The sequence below is a fragment of the Gopherus evgoodei genome, chromosome 10, assembly GCF_007399415.2.
Source record: "Gopherus evgoodei ecotype Sinaloan lineage chromosome 10, rGopEvg1_v1.p, whole genome shotgun sequence".
Classification (NCBI taxonomy): domain Eukaryota; kingdom Metazoa; phylum Chordata; order Testudines; family Testudinidae; genus Gopherus; species Gopherus evgoodei.
This window is the reverse complement of record NC_044331.1, coordinates 20,605,939-20,628,023: the sequence shown is the minus strand read 5'-3', so window position 1 is coordinate 20,628,023 and position 22,085 is coordinate 20,605,939. Positions and strand designations below refer to the sequence as shown.

Below are 22,085 nucleotides of genomic sequence, written 5' to 3'. Positions count from 1 at the left end.
CAGTGGAGGAAAGAAGGAGCCTGCTGGCCAGGCTGTTGGTGAGCTGAGCGCTCCGACCAGGGGCTGGTTCTCCGCAGAGCACTGGTAGCGGCAGAGCTTGGGGGGAAGAGGGGGCAAAGAGGTAAATCAGGGAGGGGACAGCAAGAGAGGGGGCATGTAAAGGGCTGATGGATGGGCAGCAGAAAAGACACATAACCGGTCACTGCCTGACGCCTGCCTGTACTCACCAGCCACTACTGCTCGCAGCGTGCAGCCAATGCCAGCCAGAAATGGGAGGGGGGGTGGGGCCATGCCAAGAGCCCGCATGCAGCAGGGGCTGCACTGACGGACCAGCAGGGGGTTGCAGTTGGCCCTGCGTGCTGCATCTTCACCTTGCCACCAGCCTTGCACACATACCTCCATCGTTGGCCACCGGATTCCCCCATTCACTGCTGGTGGGTGGGCGGCTGGCAAGCAGGGATCCAGCCTGCAGCAGGACCCACCAGTACTGATGAGGGAAAAGTGCGGGGAGAGAGACAGAAAATACGGCACAAAGTGTCTGTTTTTAAGAAAAAGTTGGGACACCTGCAGGAGGGCTTAAATATGGGACTGTTCCTTTAAAAACGGGACAGCTGGTCACTCTATACAGAGGTATCTTTTTTGTTATAAGTTATATATTAAAAAAATACAAACGTTCACACCTATTCTGTCACTGATAACTTGGAATATTAAAAAGAAAGAAATAAAATTGCATTTGTGTTTTGATATTTAGCGTATGGTAGATGTTTTTCAAAAACAAAACCAATCCCCTTATTTCATTTTTCTCAGCATTGCCAGAAAATACACTAGTCAGTTTCCTTTTCTGGTTATAGCACAACGTTGCAATATTTGGGATGCAAACTTTGCAGGTAATTTGTTTATTTTAAACAGCTGCATCCATGGGAATGTTTTAAAAGGCATGAAAACATTTTTGGTGTTCAGTTTCATAGTTTTGTTTTTACAAAGCCTAGTTTTGGGGCCAGTTTTGATGTATTAGCAATGTTTCTATTAAACAGCTTTTTTGTACAGTTCTTGAATAAGGTGGAAGAGGAGCCAGAGGAAAAGGACATAATATGTATTGTATAAAAAATATGTCCCGGGCAAAATGTAAATGTTGCTGTTTCATCAGCAGATGGCAGCAATAAGCCACGGAACTAAACGTACTGACATTTTTATAGACTGTGTTATATCTGTTTTTGCAGGGACTTCAGTACTAGTATGAAGAACATTCACATTAACAAAACCAAACCTGTGTGGCACAACTACTTCCTATGTGGATTGAAAGGAGTTCAGGTAAACCAAATTCATTTAACACATATGTATTATATGGGCTACCTTTTAAGATTAAAATATAATGTGGGTGTATATTATATAATGTCCTATTACACTCATTTATAAAATATATTATTTAATAGGGCATTATTTACTCATACAACTTAATTTTCACCATAATTTGTAGTTGTCTTTTGTATCCTGTTAACTAAAGTACTTTTTTATATTTATATTAAAATTTGTAAAATATTTTTGTTTTGCACGTTTGAAAATATTTGCAGGATATAAAACCCACATTAGATTTATTATATACATTATTATATTGAACAGTGGATTTATTTTGTGGGATCATGATCAGACTCATTGACTATTTCAGTTTACATTTTTCTATTTTAAAGTTAGACACATTGCTGAACAGAACCACATGCTTAAGGTTTATTTTTAAAAGGGGGCTGTAGGGTTTGGAAATATGGAACCTAACATAATAATTTCTTCCCTCCTCCCTGTCCCCCAAGTGAAGACTATTTTAAAATGTAAATAATTCCTAGGAGTATTGGAAAGACATACAGACCCTTCCTCCCCACCGCCCCAGTGCATGAGAACCAAATAGTGAAATTGACTGGTCCTATTGCACACGCTAGGCACAAGGAAATACAAACCCCTCCCCAAAACAAAACAACAACAACAAAAAATTGATAAAGCAAGCAAAATAAATTAGTTTTAAAAAACAGTTTCAGTTGCAATGATCTGCTGCAAACGATTAGCTGTGCAGGCTTTTCAGTGCATGTCTTTGGGGTGGGATTTTCAAAAGCTCATAACTCTGTTAAGAGCTAAGTACCTTTGAAAGTCATTGTTCTCTTTATGATCTAAAATTCCTAAGTCACTGCCCTATATGTTTCAAGCCCCAATCAGTGACTCCTGTTTGCCCTGATGTGAATATTTTCAATCTCCAAATTGCTCCACAAGTAAAAAATCCATTTATATTTGCTTTGGCAATTTATGATAGTTTTCTTTACAGTAAAATGGCTTAGAGAAACAAGACTTAAGTGGTCCTACATATTTTGGGGTCTGCTTTTGAGAGTTATAGCTTAAAAACAATTTTTTAAATTAATATGCAAAGCAGGTTTGTATATTCTAACACTGGTAGAAAATAAGCATAAATGCTACAGACTCTTAAGAAACATTCAAATGCAAATACTAAGAGGGTCCAAGGGGATAATCTGTTTATATGAAATTGAACATGTTATCCTTTTGGGATAGAACTATTGCAGAACTTGGCAAAGTCCATTTTCATTTCTGAAATTGGAGTAAGTTTTTTATTTAAACATTGCGTGATAAGTTTGCAAGTCTGATTCAGATTGAAGACGACCCCGTGGATGAGTTTCTGGTTAAATATATCACTCAAATGGTTTTTTAAACAAGCTTGTCTGATGTTCTGCATGAAAGGACATTGGCAGCAATAGCATTTCATTAATAATTTGCTTGTATTTCTGGAAAGGGAATTTTTAGATAATTTGTAGCAATGAAGAGACACATGCAACAAGATCTGTTTTCTTATGTGCTGCATGAACTCTGCCCGTATTGCCTACAGTTGGCTTTATTTCAGGAACAGTCATAGATACTTTTTGTACGAAAAGATGGGAGCTTTTTTCTGAGAAATATTAACATTTCTCAGGTCATTGTGACAGTTATGTAAATCTGCATTGGCACAATAACGTATATGTATTCATACAATTTATGTGGGTGATATTTTGGTTGGTACAATATGTTGTTTATTTTGAACCAAAGTGGGCTAGAGATTATATAAAAATTGTTAAGTAAGAAGAGAACTAAAATGCTTAAAAATGTAAGAACAATAAAAGTTTATATATGATATTAATCTTGTGTGTGTGCACACGCACACTATCACATTTTGAGTCAGAGGAAAATCTCTGAAGTTATCCCTTTGCTTTAAATATAAATAGTAAGATAGCAGTCATAAAAAGCAGAGCAGCCTCACATAAGCTCATAACTTTAGAGTTAGAAAAGGTCCTCTCTTGAACAAATATTTCTCATATCACACTATCTACTATTATTTACTGTATACATAAAATTAATGTATAGGCTTTCTACCAAGTGACTTCATTATACTGTATATGTAGCAGAACCAAGGCTATAATATCCATCTATTTTTTTCCAAGCTGCTAATACAACTTTATACAAACACAATTAATATTAACCATAAGTGGTAAGAATGCAAGCCAAAACAAGGAAAGAATAGATTAAAGAATATTTAGATATTCAAGTCGGCAGCCTAACTTCGATACCTGGAAAGATACTAGAACAAATTATAAACAATGAATTTGTAAGCACCTGGAGGAGAATAGGGTTATAAGAAATAACCAGCATGGATTTTTCAAGAACAAATCATGTCAAACCAACTTAATTTTTCTTTGACAGGGTTACTGGCCTAGTGCAGGGGTGGGAAAACTGCGGCCGATGAACCATAAGTTGACTCGCAGCTCCCACTAGGGAGTGGGGTTGGGGACTGCACCACGTAACTCAGCTCCGCTCCGGGGTCGGGGGCTGGACTGTGTGGCTTGGCCCTTCTCTGGCGCTCTGGCTGGGTCGAGGACTGGACTATGTGGCTTCGCCCTGCTTCAGCTGGGTCGAGGGCCGCACCACGCGGCTTGGCCCACTCCGGTGGGAGTGCTGGGTTGGGGGCTGCTCCAGTGCTCCAGCAGGGGCGCTGGGTTTTGGGCCGCACCACGCAGCTCGGCCCTGCTCCGGCGCTCCAGCCAGGGCACTGGGTCGGGGGCCGCTCCGGCACTCCAGCTGGTTCATGGGCTGCACCACGCAGCTCGGCCCACCCCGGTGCTCCAACCAGGGCACTGGATCGCAGGCTGCACCATGCAGCTTGGCCCTGCTCCAACTGTGGTGCAGGGTCAAGGGTCGTACCATGCGGCTTCCGGAAGCCGCAGCATGGCCCTGCTCCAGCTCCTATGTGCTCCAATGGCCCCCTCCAGCACTCCAATGAGAACTGCGAGGGTGGTGCCTGCGGATGGGGCAGCGTGCAGAGCCGCCTGGCTGCACCTCCACGTAGGAGCCAGAGAAGGGATATGCCACTGCTTCCAGGAGCCACTTGAGGTAAGTGCCGCTCGGAGCCTGAACCCCTGAGCCTCTCTCCTCGCCCCAACCACCTGCCCCAGCCCTGATCCCCCTCCTGCTCTCCAAACCCCTTGATCCTAACCCAGAGCACCCTCCTTCACCCCAAACCTCTTATCTCCAACCCCACCCCAGAGTCTGCACCCCCGGCCAGAACCTGCACCCCTAGTAGGGTCCTGCAGGGGTCAGTCCTGGATCTGGCACTATTCAATCTTTTCATTATTGACTTGGATAATGGAGTGGAAAGTATGCTTATAAAATTTGTAGATAACACCAAGCTTGGAGGGGTTCAAGCACTCTGGAGGACAGGATTAGAATTCAAAATGACCTTGACAAATTGGATAATTGGTCTCAGTTCAACAAGATGAAATTCAATAGTGGCGAGTGCAAAGTATTGCACTTAGGAAGAAAAACCAAATGTACAACTACAATGTGAGGAATAGCTGGCTAGATGATAGTACCACTGAAAAGGATTCTGGGGCTATAGTGGATCACAAATTGAATATGAGTCAACAATGTGATGCAACTGCGAAAAAGGCTAATATCATTATGGGCTGTAGTAACCAGAGTGTAACTGGGGTGTAAACCATGGGAGGTGACTGTCCTGCCCTACTCAGAGGCTCTTCTGGAGTTCTGTGTCCAGTTCTTGGTACCTCGCTCTAGGAAAGAAGTGGGCAAATTCAAGGGAGTCCATACGAGCGCAACAAAGGAAAGCAAAAGTTTAGAAAAGCTGACCTATAAGGAAAGGTTAAAAACACTGGGCATGTTTAATCTTGAGAAAAGAGGGCGAAGGAGGAGGGAGTGGGCTAATAACTGTCTTCAAATCTGTTACGGGCTATTACAAAGAGGACAGGGATCAATTGTTCTCTGTATCTGCTGAAGGCACGACAAGAAGTAATGGGCTTAATCTGCTGCAAGGGACATTTGGGTTAAATATTAGGAAAATCTTTCTATTTGGAAGGCTAGTTAATCTCTGGAGCAGACTTCAAGGGAGGTTGTGGAATCGCCGGCTCCAGGTTTTTTGTCGCACCAAGCAAAAAAAACAAAACACCCCAAAAAACCTGGCGTGCTGCTGCCGAAGCAAAAAGCAAACAAAAAACCCCCTGAAAAAATAAAAGCTGGAGCGCCACCTCTTGAAAAGTGCCTGTCATAAACAGATAGCTAAGGGTTAATGTCTCTTTCACCTGAAACACCTGACCAGAGAACCAATCAGGAAACTGGATTTTTTCAACTTTGGGTGGAGGGAAGTGTGTCTCTGAGTCTTTTGTCTGTCTGCCTGTTTCCTCTGAGCTGTGGAGAAGTAGTTTTATTTTCTAGTCTTCTGTTTCTAAGTGTAAGGACAAAGAGATCAGATAGTAAGTTCTATGGTTTCTTTTCTTTGGTATTTGCATGAATATAAGTGCTGGAAATGCTTTGATTTGTATTCTTTTTGAATAAGGCTGTTTATTCAATATTCTTTTAAGCAATTGACCCTGTGTTGTATCATCTTAATACAGAGAGAACATTTGTATTTTTTCTTTCTTTTTTATATAAAGTTTTCTTTTAAGACCTGTTGGAGTTTTTCTTTACTTCAGGGAAATTAAGTCTGTACTCACCAGGGAATTGGTGGGAGGAAGAAATCAGGGGAAAGCTGTGTGTTGGATTGCTAGCCTGATTTTGCATTTCCTCTGGGTGAAGAGGAAAGTGCTTTTGTTCCAGGATTGGGAACGGAGAGGGGGACTCACTCTGCGTAGTTTCACAGAGCTTGTGTCTGTGTATCTCTCCAGGAGCACCTGGAGGGGGGAAGGGAATCAGGATTATTTCCCTTTGTTGTGAGACTCAAGGGATTTGGGTCTTGTGGTCCCCAGGGAAGGTTTTTCAGGGGGACCAGAGTGCCCCAAAACACTCTAATTTTTTGGGTGGTGGCAGCAGTACCAGGTCCAAGCTGGTAACTAAGCTTGGAGGTTTTCATGCTAACCCCCAAATTTTGGACGCTAAGGTTTAGAATCTGGGAATAAGGTTATGTCATGGTGGTAGCGGCGGGATATAGACAGAATCCAGAAGCCAGTAGGAATATTATATTTTTCTTTTCTCTGCTAAGGGCTTTTTAGCAGAGAGAAACAGTTTGGTTTTAAAAGGGAACCAGAGAGAAATTTTTTTTTTCTGCTCTCTCTAGCAGTTTGTGGTTTGCATGTTAAGCGAGAAGACTGTTAAGGGTCTTTTGTCATGCAATAGCCCTCCCATTAGGTGGCAAGTACCAGCACTTATATGCATGCAAATTAAGTGGTTTTTCTGGTTTCCCTTAATTGAACATTAGCTAGAGAGAGAAAAGGGAAAAGGCACTGTTGCTAGGCAGACTTCAGGAGGCAACAGAGAACCTGCAGTTCAGAAGATAAACACCGGAGGGCACCCCAACACAAGAAAACAGGAACCATGACTTCTAAGGCAAAAAGAGACGCCGAAGAACACATCAAAGAAGCTGAACACAGGCGACAACTGGAAATGAAACAAAAAGAGATGGAGATAAAAGAAAAGGAAGAAAGCATCAAACAGGCAGCCCAAGAGGCAGCACACAAAAGAAAACTAGAAGAAGATGAGGCAGCCCACAGAAGACAGATAGAACTCCAGAGGGAAGCCCACCAACAGGCCATGGAATTAGAAAAGGCTAAGCAACAGACTCCAGCCAATCCTAACAACCCATCGCCCATTATTGCTCCACAGCACAGGAAATTTCCCACCTACAAGGCAGGTGATGACACCGAGGCCTTCTTGGAAAATTTTGAAAGAGCCTGTCTTGGGTACAGCATCCCCGAAGACCAGTACATGGTAGAATTAAGGCCACACCTCAGTGGACCTTTAGCAGAGGTGGCAGCTGAAATGCCCAAGCCGCAAATGAATGACTATAAACTTTTTCAAACCAAGGCCAAATACAGGATGGGGATAACCCCAGATCATGCCCGTCGGCGCTTCAGAACCCAAAAATGGAAACCAGAGGTGTCATTTCCCAAACACGCCTACTACATTGCAAAAAACTATGAGGCCTGGTTAACAGGAAACAACATTCAAACCTTGGAAGAAGTGAACCTCCTCATACAAATGGAGCAGTTCTTGGATGGTGTTCCTGAAGACATCACACGGTACATACAAGATAGAAATCCCAAAACTATCGCTGAGGCGGGGGAGATTGGAGCCAAATGGATGGAACTGGCAGAAAGCAAAAAAGCTACTGTCAAGGGGAACGATTACCCCAGGGGGCACACAGACCATAAACCCTACAACCGAGGACAGCCAAAGACCCTCCATACCACCCAAGTAAAGCCACAGATACCCTACTCTTCAACCTCACCAGTCTCCAGTAACTCACCTCGGCCCAGTGACCCATCAGATGGAAGATGCTTTAAGTGTAATGAACTGGGACATATCAAGGCCAACTGTCCCAAGAACACCATGCGAGTGCAATTCATTACACCACCATCACCCCAAAGATCCCCAGGCCCAGATGCCTCCCAAATACCCTTGGAGCGAAGGGAAAATTTGCGAGTGGGCGGAAAGAAGGTTACTGCGTGGAGAGACACGGGGGCACAAGTGTCAGCTATCCACCAATCCTTCGTTGACCACAAATTCATCAACCCAAAGGCCAAAGTTACCATTTACCCCTTCATGTCACAAGCTGTAGACTTGCCTACAGCTCAACTGCCTGTCCAGTACAAAGGCTGGTCAGGAATGTGGACTTTTGCAGTCTATGACAATTATCCTATCCCCATGCTACTGGGGGAAGACTTGGCCAACCAGGTGAGGCGGGCCAAGAGAGTGGGAATGGTTACCCGTAGCCAAACCAGGCAAGCTTCCAGACCCATTCCTGTTCCTGAGCCGTCCACAGAGGCCCCGTCTGTGTTACCAGAGACCCAGACAGAGGTAGTGGACCCGGATTCCATGCCTACCACTGAAACAGCCACAGCATCTCCAGTCCCAGGCCCGGAACTGGAACAGCAACCAGCACCAGCAAGTGCAACCACATCTTCAAACTCAACGCCAGAGGGCGCCAGCAAGCCAGAACTGGCAGAAGCAAAAGACAGCCATACCCAAAAGGCTCAGCCAGAGCCTGAAATACCCTCAGGTGCACCAGCGGAGAGCGGTTCACCAGCAACGGAAACAACCCCATCACCTACATCGCTTCCAGAGGGACCAAGCCCAAGTCCACAGTCTGAGGAAAAACTGGTGACCCCAGCCTCAAGGGAACAGTTCCAGGCTGAGCAGGAAGCAGATGACAGCCTTCAGAAAGCGTGGGCGGCGGCACGGAGCACCCCACCGCCTCTCAGCTCTTCAAATCGATCCCGGTTTGTTATAGACCAAGGACTTTTATACAAGGAAATTCTTTCTGGGGGACACCGGGAAGAATGGCAGCCGCAAAAACAGTTGGTGGTTCCAACTAAGTACCGGGAGAAGCTCTTAAGCTTAGCCCATGATCATCCCAGTGGCCATGCTGGGGTGAACAGAACCAAGGACCGGTTGGGGAAGTCCTTCCACTGGGAGGGGATGGGCAAGGATGTTGCCAAGTATGTCCGGTCTTGTGAGGTATGCCAAAGAGTAGGTAAGCCTCAAGACCAGGTCAAGGCCCCTCTCCAGCCACTCCCCATAATTGAGGTCCCATTTCAGCGAGTAGCTGTGGATATTCTGGGCCCTTTCCCAAAAAAGACGCCCAGAGGAAAGCAGTACGTACTGACTTTAGTGGACTTTGCTACCCGATGGCCAGAAGCAGTAGCTCTAGGCAACACCAGGGCTAACACTGTGTGCCTGGCCCTAACAGACATCTTTGCCAGGGTAGGTTGGCCCTCTGACATCCTTACAGATTCAGGGTCTAATTTCCTGGCAGGGACCATGGAAAAACTGTGGGAAACTCATGGGGTGAATCACTTGGTTGCCACCCCGTACCACCATCAAACCAATGGCCTGGTGGAAAGGTTCAATGGAACTTTGGGGGCCATGATAAGAAAATTCATCAACGAATTCTCCAATAATTGGGACCTAGTGTTGCAGCAGTTGCTGTTTGCCTACAGGGCTGTACCACATCCCAGTTTAGGGTTTTCACCATTTGAACTTGTGTATGGTCACGAGGTTAAGGGGCCATTACAGTTGGTGAAGCAGCAATGGGAGGGGTTTACGCCTTCTCCAGGAACTAACATTCTGGACTTTGTAAGCAACCTACAAAGCACCCTCCGACACTCTTTAGCCCTTGCTAGAGAGAACCTAAAGGATGCTCAAGAAGAGCAAAAGGCCTGGTATGACAGACATGCCAGAGAACGTTCCTTCAAGGTAGGAGACCAGGTTATGGTCTTGAAGGCGCAACAGGCCCATAAGATGGAAGCATCATGGGAAGGGCCATTCACGGTCCAAGAGCGCCTGGGAGCTGTAAACTACCTCATAGCATTTCCCAATTCCTCACTAAAGCCTAAAGTGTACCATGTTAATTCTCTCAAGCCTTTCTATTCCAGAGACTTACAGGTTTGTCAGTTTACAGTCCAGGGAGATGATGCTGAGTGGCCTGACGGTGTCTACTACGACGGGAAAAAAGACGGTGGCGTGGAAGAGGTGAACCTCTCAACCACCCTGGAACGTCTGCAGCGGCAACAAATCAAGGAGCTGTGCACTAGCTTCGCCCCATTGTTCTCAGCCACCCCAGGACGGACTGAACGGGCATACCACTCCATTGATACAGGTAATGCTCACCCAATCAGAACCCCACCCTACCGGGTGTCTCCTCATGCCCAAGCTGCTATAGAACGGGAGATCCAGAACATGCTACAGATGGGTATAATCCGCTCATCTACCAGTGCATGGGCATCTCCAGTGGTTCTGGTACCCAAACCAGATGGGGAAATACGCTTTTGCGTGGACTACCGTAAGCTAAATGCGGTAACTCGTCCGGACAACTATCCAATGCCACGCACTGATGAGCTATTGGAAAAGTTGGGACGTGCCCAGTTCATCTCTACAATAGACTTAACCAAGGGGTACTGGCAAGTACCGCTAGATGAACCCGCCAAGGAGAGGTCAGCATTCGTCACCCATGCGGGGGTGTATGAATTCAATGTCCTTCCTTTCGGCCTTCGAAATGCGCCCGCCACCTTCCAGAGGCTGGTAGATGGTCTACTAGCTGGACTGGGAGAATTCGCAGTTGCCTACCTCGATGATGTGGCCATTTTTTCAGACTCCTGGCCAGAACACCTACTACACCTGGAAAAGGTCTTTGAGCGCATCAGGCAGGCAGGACTAACTGTTAAGGCCAAAAAGTGTCAAATAGGCCAAAACAGAGTGACTTACCTGGGGCACCAGGTGGGTCGAGGAACCATAAACCCCCTACAGGCCAAGGTGGATGCTATCCAAAAGTGGCCTGTCCCAAGGTCAAAAAAACAGGTCCAATCCTTCTTAGGCTTGGCCGGATACTACAGGCGATTTGTACCACACTACAGCCAAATCGCTGCCCCATTGACCGACCTAACCAAAAAGACCCAGCCAAATGCCGTTAAGTGGACTAATGAGTGTCAAAAAGCCTTTACCCAGCTTAAGGCAACGCTCATGTCTGACCCTGTACTCAGGGCCCCGGACTTTGACAAGCCATTCCTAGTAACCACGGATGCATCTGAGCGTGGTATAGGAGCAGTACTCATGCAGGAAGCAACAGATCACAACTTCCATCCTGTCGTGTTTCTCAGCAAAAAACTGTCTGAGAGGGAAAGTCACTGGTCAGTCAGTGAAAAGGAATGCTATGCCATTGTGTACGCCCTGGAGAAGCTACGCCCATATGTTTGGGGACGGCGGTTCCAACTACAAACTGACCATGCTGCACTAAAGTGGCTTCATACTGCCAAGGGGAACAACAAGAAACTTCTTCGTTGGAGTTTAGCTCTCCAAGATTTTGATTTTGAAATTCAACACATCACAGGAGCTTCTAACAAAGTTGCTGATGCACTCTCCCGTGAGAGTTTCCCAGAATCCAGTAGTTAAAAAGTGTTCTTAAAGTGTAAAAGTCTGTTAGTTATATACTTAGTAGTATATGTAAAGGTGCATGTGTTGTATTAATCTGTTTATTTTCAAGTTCTAGAAGGAAATTGCCGCCAGTGAGCTTCCCCACTGTCTGCAATTTGGGGGGCGTGTCATAAACAGATAGCTAAGGGTTAATGTCTCTTTCACCTGAAACACCTGACCAGAGAACCAATCAGGAAACTGGATTTTTTCAACTTTGGGTGGAGGGAAGTGTGTCTCTGAGTCTTTTGTCTGTCTGCCTGTTTCCTCTGAGCTGTGGAGAAGTAGTTTTATTTTCTAGTCTTCTGTTTCTAAGTGTAAGGACAAAGAGATCAGATAGTAAGTTCTATGGTTTCTTTTCTTTGGTATTTGCATGAATATAAGTGCTGGAAATGCTTTGATTTGTATTCTTTTTGAATAAGGCTGTTTATTCAATATTCTTTTAAGCAATTGACCCTGTGTTGTATCATCTTAATACAGAGAGAACATTTGTATTTTTTCTTTCTTTTTTATATAAAGTTTTCTTTTAAGACCTGTTGGAGTTTTTCTTTACTTCAGGGAAATTAAGTCTGTACTCACCAGGGAATTGGTGGGAGGAAGAAATCAGGGGAAAGCTGTGTGTTGGATTGCTAGCCTGATTTTGCATTTCCTCTGGGTGAAGAGGAAAGTGCTTTTGTTCCAGGATTGGGAACGGAGAGGGGGACTCACTCTGCGTAGTTTCACAGAGCTTGTGTCTGTGTATCTCTCCAGGAGCACCTGGAGGGGGGAAGGGAATCAGGATTATTTCCCTTTGTTGTGAGACTCAAGGGATTTGGGTCTTGTGGTCCCCAGGGAAGGTTTTTCAGGGGGACCAGAGTGCCCCAAAACACTCTAATTTTTTGGGTGGTGGCAGCAGTACCAGGTCCAAGCTGGTAACTAAGCTTGGAGGTTTTCATGCTAACCCCCAAATTTTGGACGCTAAGGTCCAGAATCTGGGAATAAGGTTATGTCAGTGCCCCCCTTGAAAAGTGCCACCCCAAGCACATGCTTGGGACGCTGGTGCCTAGAGCTGGCCCTGCCCATCATTTGAAGTTTTTAAAAACAGGTTGGATGAAGATCTGTCAGGGATGGTCTAGGTTTACTTGGTCCTGCCACAGCACAGGGAACTGGATTTGATGACTTTCCAAGACCCCTTCCAGCTCTACATTTCTCCAATTCTATACTTAATGTCTGTTTGATTCCAGGAGTTTGCATTCTTACTCGCCGTCACTGTTTGGGCTGCATGTAAAACTACTACATGCTAAAATGTCTCTTAAACTTCAGTTTTACAAGGATCTCTACAAATTTCCAGTGCATTTTGGATTACAACTGCAGAATGCTGGCTCTGGAAGTATCTTATTTTAGGAGACCCTGAATTTGGGGACTATTGTAAGAACCCAGGGCATGAGTCACAACAGAAGAGTATCTAGAGGTAGAATGGAAATCAATAGTTCTGTGCTTTAGGGCCTTTTCTAATTTAGTGGAGACTATAATAGGCTATTTTCTCTTTCAATTCAGAAATATTAGTGGTAGTTGAGCTGTAGAGCAGTTTCAAGAAGAGAGGAAAAAAAAAAACGTTTTAAGCCCCATAATGCAGCAACAACTTCTCTGAGAGACCTCAGAAATTCTCTGCTGTCCTTAGACTGAGCATGCAAAATATCAGGTTTAAAATAATATTTTTAAGTGAAGAAGGGGTATCAAGATATAACCAAAATATGAAATGGTCTTAAAATCTTATATTCATGCACTTCTCTTCTGAATTTTAATCTTTTTTTTTTTAAGGACCAGAAATGAAAATTTCAGAAACCCCCTGACTTTTTATGGTGACACCAAACAGCACGTCAGTAGTTCAACAACTCAGCAATAGAAATCTCTTCCTAAGCATGGGATAAATTGAAAGTCTAAGGCAGTCTTTACTTGATACTCAGATTGTTTATTTTTTCATTGTTAGGAACATTTCGGTCTTAATAGCTTAACTGGAATGAATTGTCTGTTGGATGGAACCATCCCACCGAGTTCTGGTCTGTCTAGTTCCAGTGCCTTGGTATGCTGTGCAGGACTTGTGACGCTTACAGCGAATGGAAAGACCCTTTCAAAGGTAATTTACTGTAAAACCCAAGAGTATTAATTTTAAAATACAACTTTAAATATTGTTAACATCCATAAACTTTAAAGACACAATGCAATTGTGTTTACAAAAAACTGTTGGATATAAACTTAAAATATTGCACAATTGAAGAAACATCTTTGGCCAAATTTTGGCAGGCTTAAAGTTTGGCAAGGAAACAGGCATACATTAAAGCTGCAGAAAGAGGATTATTGTAAGGCTGTATTTTGGCTAGCTCAAGTCTCACACACGGCCATCCCTGGACCAGATGTAATCTCTGCAAGCCAGGATTGAGCATATATGTTCTAAAGCATGTGGACCACACCCTCTGACCCTTATACTCTTCCATCCCACTCTCCCCACTGTGTTTTGAAATGAACCCATTTACAGTCCACATCCAGAATTTAGGCCTCAATTTAAAAAAAAATATTGTTCCTCAAAAACAAACCCAGTGTAAGTGAATTTAGTCGACTTTTGTTCATGTGTCAAAACACTTCTGCAGTAGTCATGGCGTTTGAAGGTACCACATGGAGCAATAAAGTTCGGTCTGTTGTAAATGTCTGGTAGAATCTAGAATCTTAAATTCAAACATCAGGAAGAGAAAAGATATTGTGTATACTTGTGCCAGTTGCCTAGTCATTGTAATAAGTGGATTCACATTCCATAACAGAGGAAGTGAGTATCTGCAATGATCCATAAAGCGATCAGAAAGCCTGAAGTTTATTAGTTAGTAGAAATTGATAACCTGAACACTAAGAACAGGCTTGCTGTATGCTAAGTAATACTGTACAATTCTGTTAAGAAAAAATAAGTTACACTATGTACCTTTGGCTGGATGTGCACATAAACTCACATGTGGTCTTGGAGTATAGTTCTGAATCATGCCAGACCTGTTCTGAAGAAGGTCAGCCAGGTGCAAATCGTCTGGTTATGTTGATTATGTTGGGTGATAGCACGGATGAGGTCTGTGGCAGCACTGCGGACATTATAGCACAGTAGAAAACAAGAAGTATAATGCCAAAGACAAGGTTTTGCACCCAGCACAGAAAGCTTTATACCTACCTTGGCCCAGATTCTCTGCTGCTCCAAGCTTACATTTGGCATAGCAGAGAGATAGGGGCGTTCACGGATCTGGGGCACTCTGAGCCCTAGTGTAAAGTAGAGCACTCTAAGCGTTTGAGCCCTAAGGAACCATTTACCAGCTCAGTCTAAAATATGCTGTGGCCCCTCCCCTGCCAGCACTAATGTGCATCTTGCACTTGGACCAAGTGGTGGGTGTTGCAGAGGCCAGCAGTACCAGCTGTGTATCAGCTGGGAGCTTCCCTATGCCAGGGGATTTCTCAGCTGGACAGAGATAGGTGCTTTCCAGAACCTTGACACTTCTCAGACCAGAACTTTCTAGGGTCTCTATATTTATTTATGTATTTAATTTTTTTTGGAGGAAAAATCCCCCAAAGAAGATACTGTTAATGTAATTAAAGATCCTGAAGTAATCAATAACTCCTATACAAAATGCTTCAGTGCAAGTTGCCATACCGTCCCTTCCCCCCGGGCATTAGATATAACAGAAATGACAACTGAAGGTAATTTATATAAGTTACAATGTCTTGTCATCAATGTGGACTGTCCTGATAAGGTTATAAGAGAGGGTTAATTTTTTGTCCCTGTTGATGGTTGTTGCTAAGCCTTAAACTCAGCTTTGCAGAAGCAGTGCACAGAAACTTTTGGCTTCAGAATAAGATTTGGCTGAATGGTAGGAGTTCTATGGCCAAAATTCTGGAATTTTGACCTTTTGCTGAATTGAACAGTTATCTGTTTTCTTGATGCAAAAAACTATTTTTATGAAGATACTTTGAGTTATAGTTTTCTCTTTCCTGGTAATGGGAGTTTTAAATAGTGGACTGAAAGTAAAAGTAACGAAATTAAAGTGATCCTATGATAGTCTCCCTTAACATGAGGCTTTGCATCTGTAAGATAAAGAAAAGAACAAGAGTACAAAATGAAAGTGCTGTGCAGTCTTACCTGGGTTTCAGTGCTGGCTTTTAAAAATAGATTTTTTTGTAGAGGCTATAAGTCAGCTCAAAAAAAAATGTTGTTACTAATTATTCTTTATAAAAGTCTGAAAAAGGGCATTGTTTTAGTTTGGCTAGAATTATTTAAAAAAAAAATCATCCACAAAATAGTTTAGGCAAAATACCAGTCCAAGTCAATTCAACCAGATGTACAATGTTAACCAGTTATAGTACACTAATATTCAACTTGTAAGAGAGAAAATTTAAAATTAAATGTTTAAAAAGAGTTCATCTTTTCTATAGCAAGATGCCAGTCCAACCCAACACTAGCATAACATGAAGAATGCTAATGTTTAGTAGTATCATTTGATTTTAAATTTTTCTTTATGTTAATATTAGGAAAACAGAGCCTCATAAACAGAGGATTTCAACATGAAAAAAGTCTTGTCAATAATGGAAGCAGCATGAAGTCTTTAATTGTCCTAATGTTATGTTTCCTCGGAAAATTTGTGAACACAGTAGATTAGCTAGTACATTTGAATAATTAGATTTATTTGAGTGAATTGACCCGGTGCTGTGCTGAGGTTAGGCCACCTCTACATTTTTTCCATTGCTTAGAGTAGGATGGCTAAGTACATATTTACCTCCTATTGTAAACTAAGGGAAAAACAGATAGCATATTAAACGTACAAGAGAAACGAGTGTCTGAGGTTGAACGACATTTAGATCCATTCTTAGAAAGAGCAGTTACAGTGGTTTGATGGAGCCATAGATAAGAGGCCCAAATCTACTCAATTTTGGCAAAGCTCCCATTGAGTTCAGTGGGAGCAGGCCTAAGGCAATACATTTATATTTACTAATTGAGGGCCTAATCCAATGCCATGACGTTAATAGAATGATTCCCACTGACTTGCACTGGATTAGGCTCAAATAAATTACCAATCAAACAAGATGCATCAGCCTTGAGTTTCAAAAGGCTTCAGGATTGGAGTTGTAAAACTGAATAAATGAAATCTGCACTTGTTCACACAAATCAGATCGTTGGATGTGCAATTATTTTCATGCTGCAGTAGCTGGGTGCAAATTTATGAAATCACTTTCAAAAATTTGGTCCGTGCACTGTGTAGATGTTTAAGCAAAGATCCTATTTCATGCAAGTGTACTTGGCAAAGAATGGGGCAATAGAAGTATGAGAAATGGGATATAAAAACAGAACGGCACTTTGCAGAGAGTTTGCATTTGTGCTGTGGACTATGTGTACTTCCTGGTATATTGTTAAACATACTTACATACATTTTATGAAAGCGAGACTTTGTGATTTTAGGCAAGTATGCTGTCTAATAATGTGAAATTAGTTGCTTCGTAGCTGATTTTATACAAATTGGAATTCAAAATAGATAATTTTGGGCCTGATCCTGCGATGTGATCTACACACCCAACCCGCTGCCCCAGCCTGGAGCCCCTTCCTGCACAGCACCCTCCAAACCCCCCAATCCCCAGCCCCACCCCAGAGCCCACAACCCCAGCTGGAACCCTCACCCGACCACACCCCGACCCCCTGCCTCAGCTTGGAGCCCTCTTTTGCACCCTGGACCTTTAATTTCTGTCCCCACCCAGACCCTACGCCCCCAGCCCAGGGCCCATACCCCCACCACATCCCAACCCCCTGGCCAAGCCCAGAGCCCTCTCCTGCATCCCAAACCCCACATCCCTGGCCTGGCCCCAGCCCAGAGCCCGCACCCCCAGACAGAGCCCTCATCCTCCTCCCACACCCCAACCCCCTGCCCCAGCCTGGTGAAAGTGAATGAGAGTGGGGGAGAGCAAGTGACAGAGGGAGGGGGGATGGAGGGAGTGGGGGCGGGGCCTCAGAGAAGGGGTGGGACAGGGATGTTCCATTTTATGCGATTAGAAAGTTTATTGCAGGATGGGGGCCATAGACTTTGTGACTGCACCTTTGACCCATAGGCGTCGACTTTCCCTCTTTCCACTGGATGGTCGACCCTCCACTGCCCCGGCCCCGCCCCCACTCCACCCCTTCCATGTGGCCCCGCCCCTTCCCTGCCTCTTCCCACCCCTTCCCCACCCCCTTGCAACCCTTTCCCCAAAGTCCCAGCCCCCATTCCGCACCATCCCTGCCAATATTGCAACCCCTTCCCCAAATCCCTGGCTCCTCCCCTGAGTGCGCCACGGTCCCGCTCTTCCCCCTGCCCCTGTAGCTTGCTAATGCCACCAAACAGTGGGAAGCGCTGGGAGGTAGGCAGAGGAGCAGGGACACAGTGTGCTCAGGTAGGGAGGAGGAGGAGGTGGGGCGGGGTGGGAGGGGAGATTGGCTGCCGGTGGGTGCAGAGCACACACTAATTTTTCCCCATGGGTGCTCCAGCTCCGAAGCACTCGTGGAGTCAGCCTATGCTTTGTGCTGTGGTGAGTTAGGTGCCTAAATACTTTTGAGGATCTGGACCTTAGGACTTAGCTTCAGGTTTTTTATGTTGTGTTTTTGTTTCAGTTATTAGGGCAGGGAGGTTACCCAGAAGGTCTTGATGCCAAATTCTTATATGAGCTTGGGTCCATATGCTGACTAAGGAACTGATCCGAAGTCCTATTGAAGTCAGTGAGTTTTTCTATTTATCACGGTGGGCTTTGAATCAATCACTAACTGCATTAATTTTGAGTGGTGTTAGTCAAGAGGCATACTATAACAATGAAAGGGATCTTCAAATCAAAATTTATAATGCAGCAGTTTTGACTTGTGAATTAACTCAGTGTGTTTATCTTGGCACAAAGATATGTTGTTTTTAGACTGGTTTATATCTTCTAGCTTTTTTTGATTCAATACTCTGCTAATTGAATAAGTCCTTAGAATATTGAATCAGGGATCATTATTTCAGTTTAAATGAAAATATTAATCTAGATTTATATACAACGAAGGTCTTAATATTTTGCTTTTTGCATATCAACATTGAGAATGGATGGTTTTATATTTTATATTTTAAATTCAATGTTTTATAAAAGTGTTGGCCTACATTTAAAAAAAAGTGATTTTTGGGTGAGTGCTCTGCACTTTCCTAAAACCAGGCCCCTTTTTGCTGTCTCAAGTTAGGCACCCAAAAACGGAAGCGCTTTAAATCACTAGGCACTTTTGAAAATCTAGGCCATTAGAAATAATGATGGAAAGAGACGAATCAGTTTGTGAAGGCTAGTGTTCCCCCCTTTTGCAGTGCAGTACACTGGGAAAAGATGAATAGAGATATTAGCTTTGCGCATTTGATAGAACATCATTTTTACAGTTCAGGTGAATGGCACAGGTAGCACAAAGTGTTGTGTTTTTATTTATTTTAAATGCATTATTTTAGTCTTGGATCCAGTGTTTCAGATACGTGAATGGTGTTTTAATTAAAAAGGAAATTCAGAGGACACATGGCTGTAAATGTGGTTTTAGTATGAAAAGTGTCTACCTAACCATTTCATCTGGAGGGGGTGGAGGAGAGTGTGTTCTGTGTTTATGGCTATCATTGAGAGACAGTAAAAATGGAGTTGCAGGATGGTGTTTTAAGCGTCACTTTTCACTTAAAAGAGTCACTTAAAATAGTCTGTTGTACATAGAAGAGAAAGTACCATCCGTTGGTCTAAATCCATTCTGATCCATCAATATGACTTCAGCAGGACTTACATGTGGGATAAACATACCCCTGTACAGAAAGCCACCGCAAGGCCTAAAAAAGCTTAAGTCTAGTGTTTACTTGGGATTTAAGTGGTTCATAGGCCTTGTGGTGGTCTTCTGAACAAGGTCAATTTCACCCTGTTTGAGTAAGGGCTGTAGGATCAGGATCTTTGTGAAGTATCAGAGGGGTAGCCGTGTTACTCTGGATCTGTAAAAAGTGACAAAAAGTCCTGTGGCACCTTATAGACTAACAGAAGTATTGGAGCATAAGCTTTTGTGGGTGAATACCCACTTCATCAGATGCATCTTCCACACTTTATCATGCAATTAAGTGCTGAAAGCCACACTGCTTGTGACACATAAAATGAAACTGGACAACACATTGGTAAATGTAAATTAGGAAATATTCCTGCACTGGCTGAGGGATAGACTAGGTGGACTAATAGGATTTTTGCATCTCCTGATTCTATGATTTTTTGATCATGCATACACCTAGATAACTGCGTCTGATGAAGTGGGTATTCACCCACGAAAGCTCATGTTCCAATACGTCTGTTAGTCTATAAGGTGCCACAGGACTCTTTGTCGATCTTTGTGAACTAATTCTGGAAACTTTAGACAGAAAAGCAATGTTTTCTGTCATTTTTTCAGCTGAGTTATACACAACACAGGGCCTGATCCAGAACATGCTGAAACCCATCGGACTCTTTCCATTGACTTTGATGGGTTTTGGAACAGGATCGTAATTTATTTCAGAAGAGAAAATACTGGGTTTTTGAGCCGGCACTGCTAGCATTTGTTAAGGATTTATTTCAGATATGCAGACCAACCAGAATTTTGGGTATGACACCTTGGGATAATTTTCACAGTGATTAATTGTAATTTCATAGAAAGTCTTATGTGGTAAGTAGCAGGAGTAGATAAATGCTTAAAAAGCAAAAGTTCTGTTTCATGCCAGTGCCCTTAATAAAGAGGAAAGAGAAATATGAAATGAAGAATAGAGAAACCAAATTAAGTTTTGTGGTTGTTTACACTGTGTACTGTAAATGATATGATAGTCTACTGGTTGGTTTTTTTTAAGAAAAAGAGAAAAGCACACAGGCTGAGCATGTGCAAAATTCCCAGCTGTACAGGCCTCAGGATACATAAAGTGATAGAATAGCTTTGACTCTTTGGTCCCAAACAGCCTAGCAGGAGTTCAGATTAGACCGAGAAACAAGGAAACAAACAATATCCAAAGTTTACAGAGCCAATCACATCTAGAGAAATAGAACAGCTTCTATTTCTGGTCAAGGCTTCTGGGAATATGCGCTCCAAGGATCTCCGTCCTCTACTGCACAGCTCACCATGTCATATTTAATGGAGTGCAAAAGCTTTGGAGGCTTTAGACCACACAAAAATAAACATAAGTATGTTGCCCACAGGACTAGTACGCAAACCAGTGTAAACAAAATCAAAACGTTTCTGCAGTGTATGTATACAACCGGAGGTCCCCAGTGCCACCGCTAAAGCTGGGCTTTAGCATGTTGGGGGCTTTGTGCTGACCATTCGCACCCGGGTGATTTTCACCCTTAGAATTTAGCAGTGGAATTTTCAAAAGCATTCAGCATTAGCCTTTTCTACTCCCACTGAAGTCAGTGGTAGAACTTCCATTGCCTTCAATGGGAGAAGAGTTAGGCTAACACCAATGTCTTTTGAAGATCCCACCCTGATTCTGAAACCCTTGTGCGTTGAGGAAGGGTCTCAGAATTGTGCCTTTAGCCACCTGCCCTCTGGCCTCAATTTCCCTACCTGTAAAATAGGGTAACAGTCAACTACCTTACCAGAGTTTTTGTGAGGATGAAAGTCTATAAGGTGACTTGAAGTTATAGAATGATACGTGCAATGGTTAAATTTAGATTATTTTATAACATTACTACAGGGAGTTTTTCCATTTCCTTTCTATTTTAAAAGTATCTGTCAAATTAAGGTGATTGAGTTTGGTGCTGGAAAACAAAGTTGCTTATCTATAAATACACATGTAGACTTTATATTTTAAGATGTTGTTGTTATAAAGCACTATCAAAGATTCCAGGCCTCCTTCTCACTATAAAAAAAAAAATTCCAGCGCTATTAACAAGTTGTTAGGTTTGACTGTGTTTATTCAAATGAAATGGAAGCAGAGGTCTTGGAGCAGCTTGTGTGGTAATCAAAGGCCATAATCTCTCATGAATCAGACTGGAAATCCACCATTTAAGTATGTTAAAGGACAGACGATGTCAAGTAAAATTACGGTGGTTATGATGACATCCAGATAATATCTGACAACTATTTTTTTGCTTCTGATGAAAATAAGTATCATTACTTTGCAAAACATATGTGAAATTCAGGTAATTGGAATTTAGCATGCAGACTGTAAGCAGATGGTAACCTTCATTAGTCTCTAAGTAGTAGGTTATTTTATACACAAAATATAATTTAACAACAGGCCTTTTCTCCCCAGATGCTATTGGATCATATACTCAATGTCTGAGATTGAAAGACTATGAACATTTATGTTGGCTTAAACTATGTCTTTAGTGATGTAGAATAATGATCATGTCATGCTGCTTTTATATGCTGCTTTACATATGAAATAGTCATCTATATCTGTAGCTTTATAGTTTTCAGTACTATGAGCTGAAGACCTGATCCAAACCCCACTGAAGAAATGAAAAATCTGCAGTGGGTTTTTCCTCAGGCGCTAAATCTTCCACACTTTATTGTACAAGCAAGGGCTGAAAGCCACACTGCTTGTGACATATAAAATGAAACTGGACAACACATTGGTAAATGTAAATTAGGAAACATTCCTGCATTGGCTGAGGGATAGACT

At 43.1% G+C, this 22,085-nt stretch overlaps 2 protein-coding genes across 3 annotated transcripts in view; one reads left to right on the top strand and one right to left on the bottom strand.

Moving 5' to 3' along the window:
- Window positions 1-22,085, top strand: part of GALK2 (galactokinase 2) — a 75,534-nt gene that overhangs the window by 16,593 nt on the left and 36,856 nt on the right. For both annotated transcript variants that reach the window (XM_030577359.1, XM_030577360.1), the window contains 2 exons: window positions 1,221-1,311; window positions 13,406-13,552. In XM_030577359.1, coding sequence (XP_030433219.1) covers window positions 1,221-1,311; window positions 13,406-13,552 — 238 coding nt within the window. The remainder of the gene's footprint in view (window positions 1-1,220; window positions 1,312-13,405; window positions 13,553-22,085) is intronic.
- The window catches only part of FAM227B (family with sequence similarity 227 member B), a 213,552-nt gene continuing 205,038 nt past the window's right edge, over window positions 13,572-22,085 (bottom strand). Inside the window, exon 18 of the mRNA XM_030577357.1 lies at window positions 13,572-14,537. The gene's annotated coding sequence lies outside the window, so the exon portion shown is untranslated. The remainder of the gene's footprint in view (window positions 14,538-22,085) is intronic.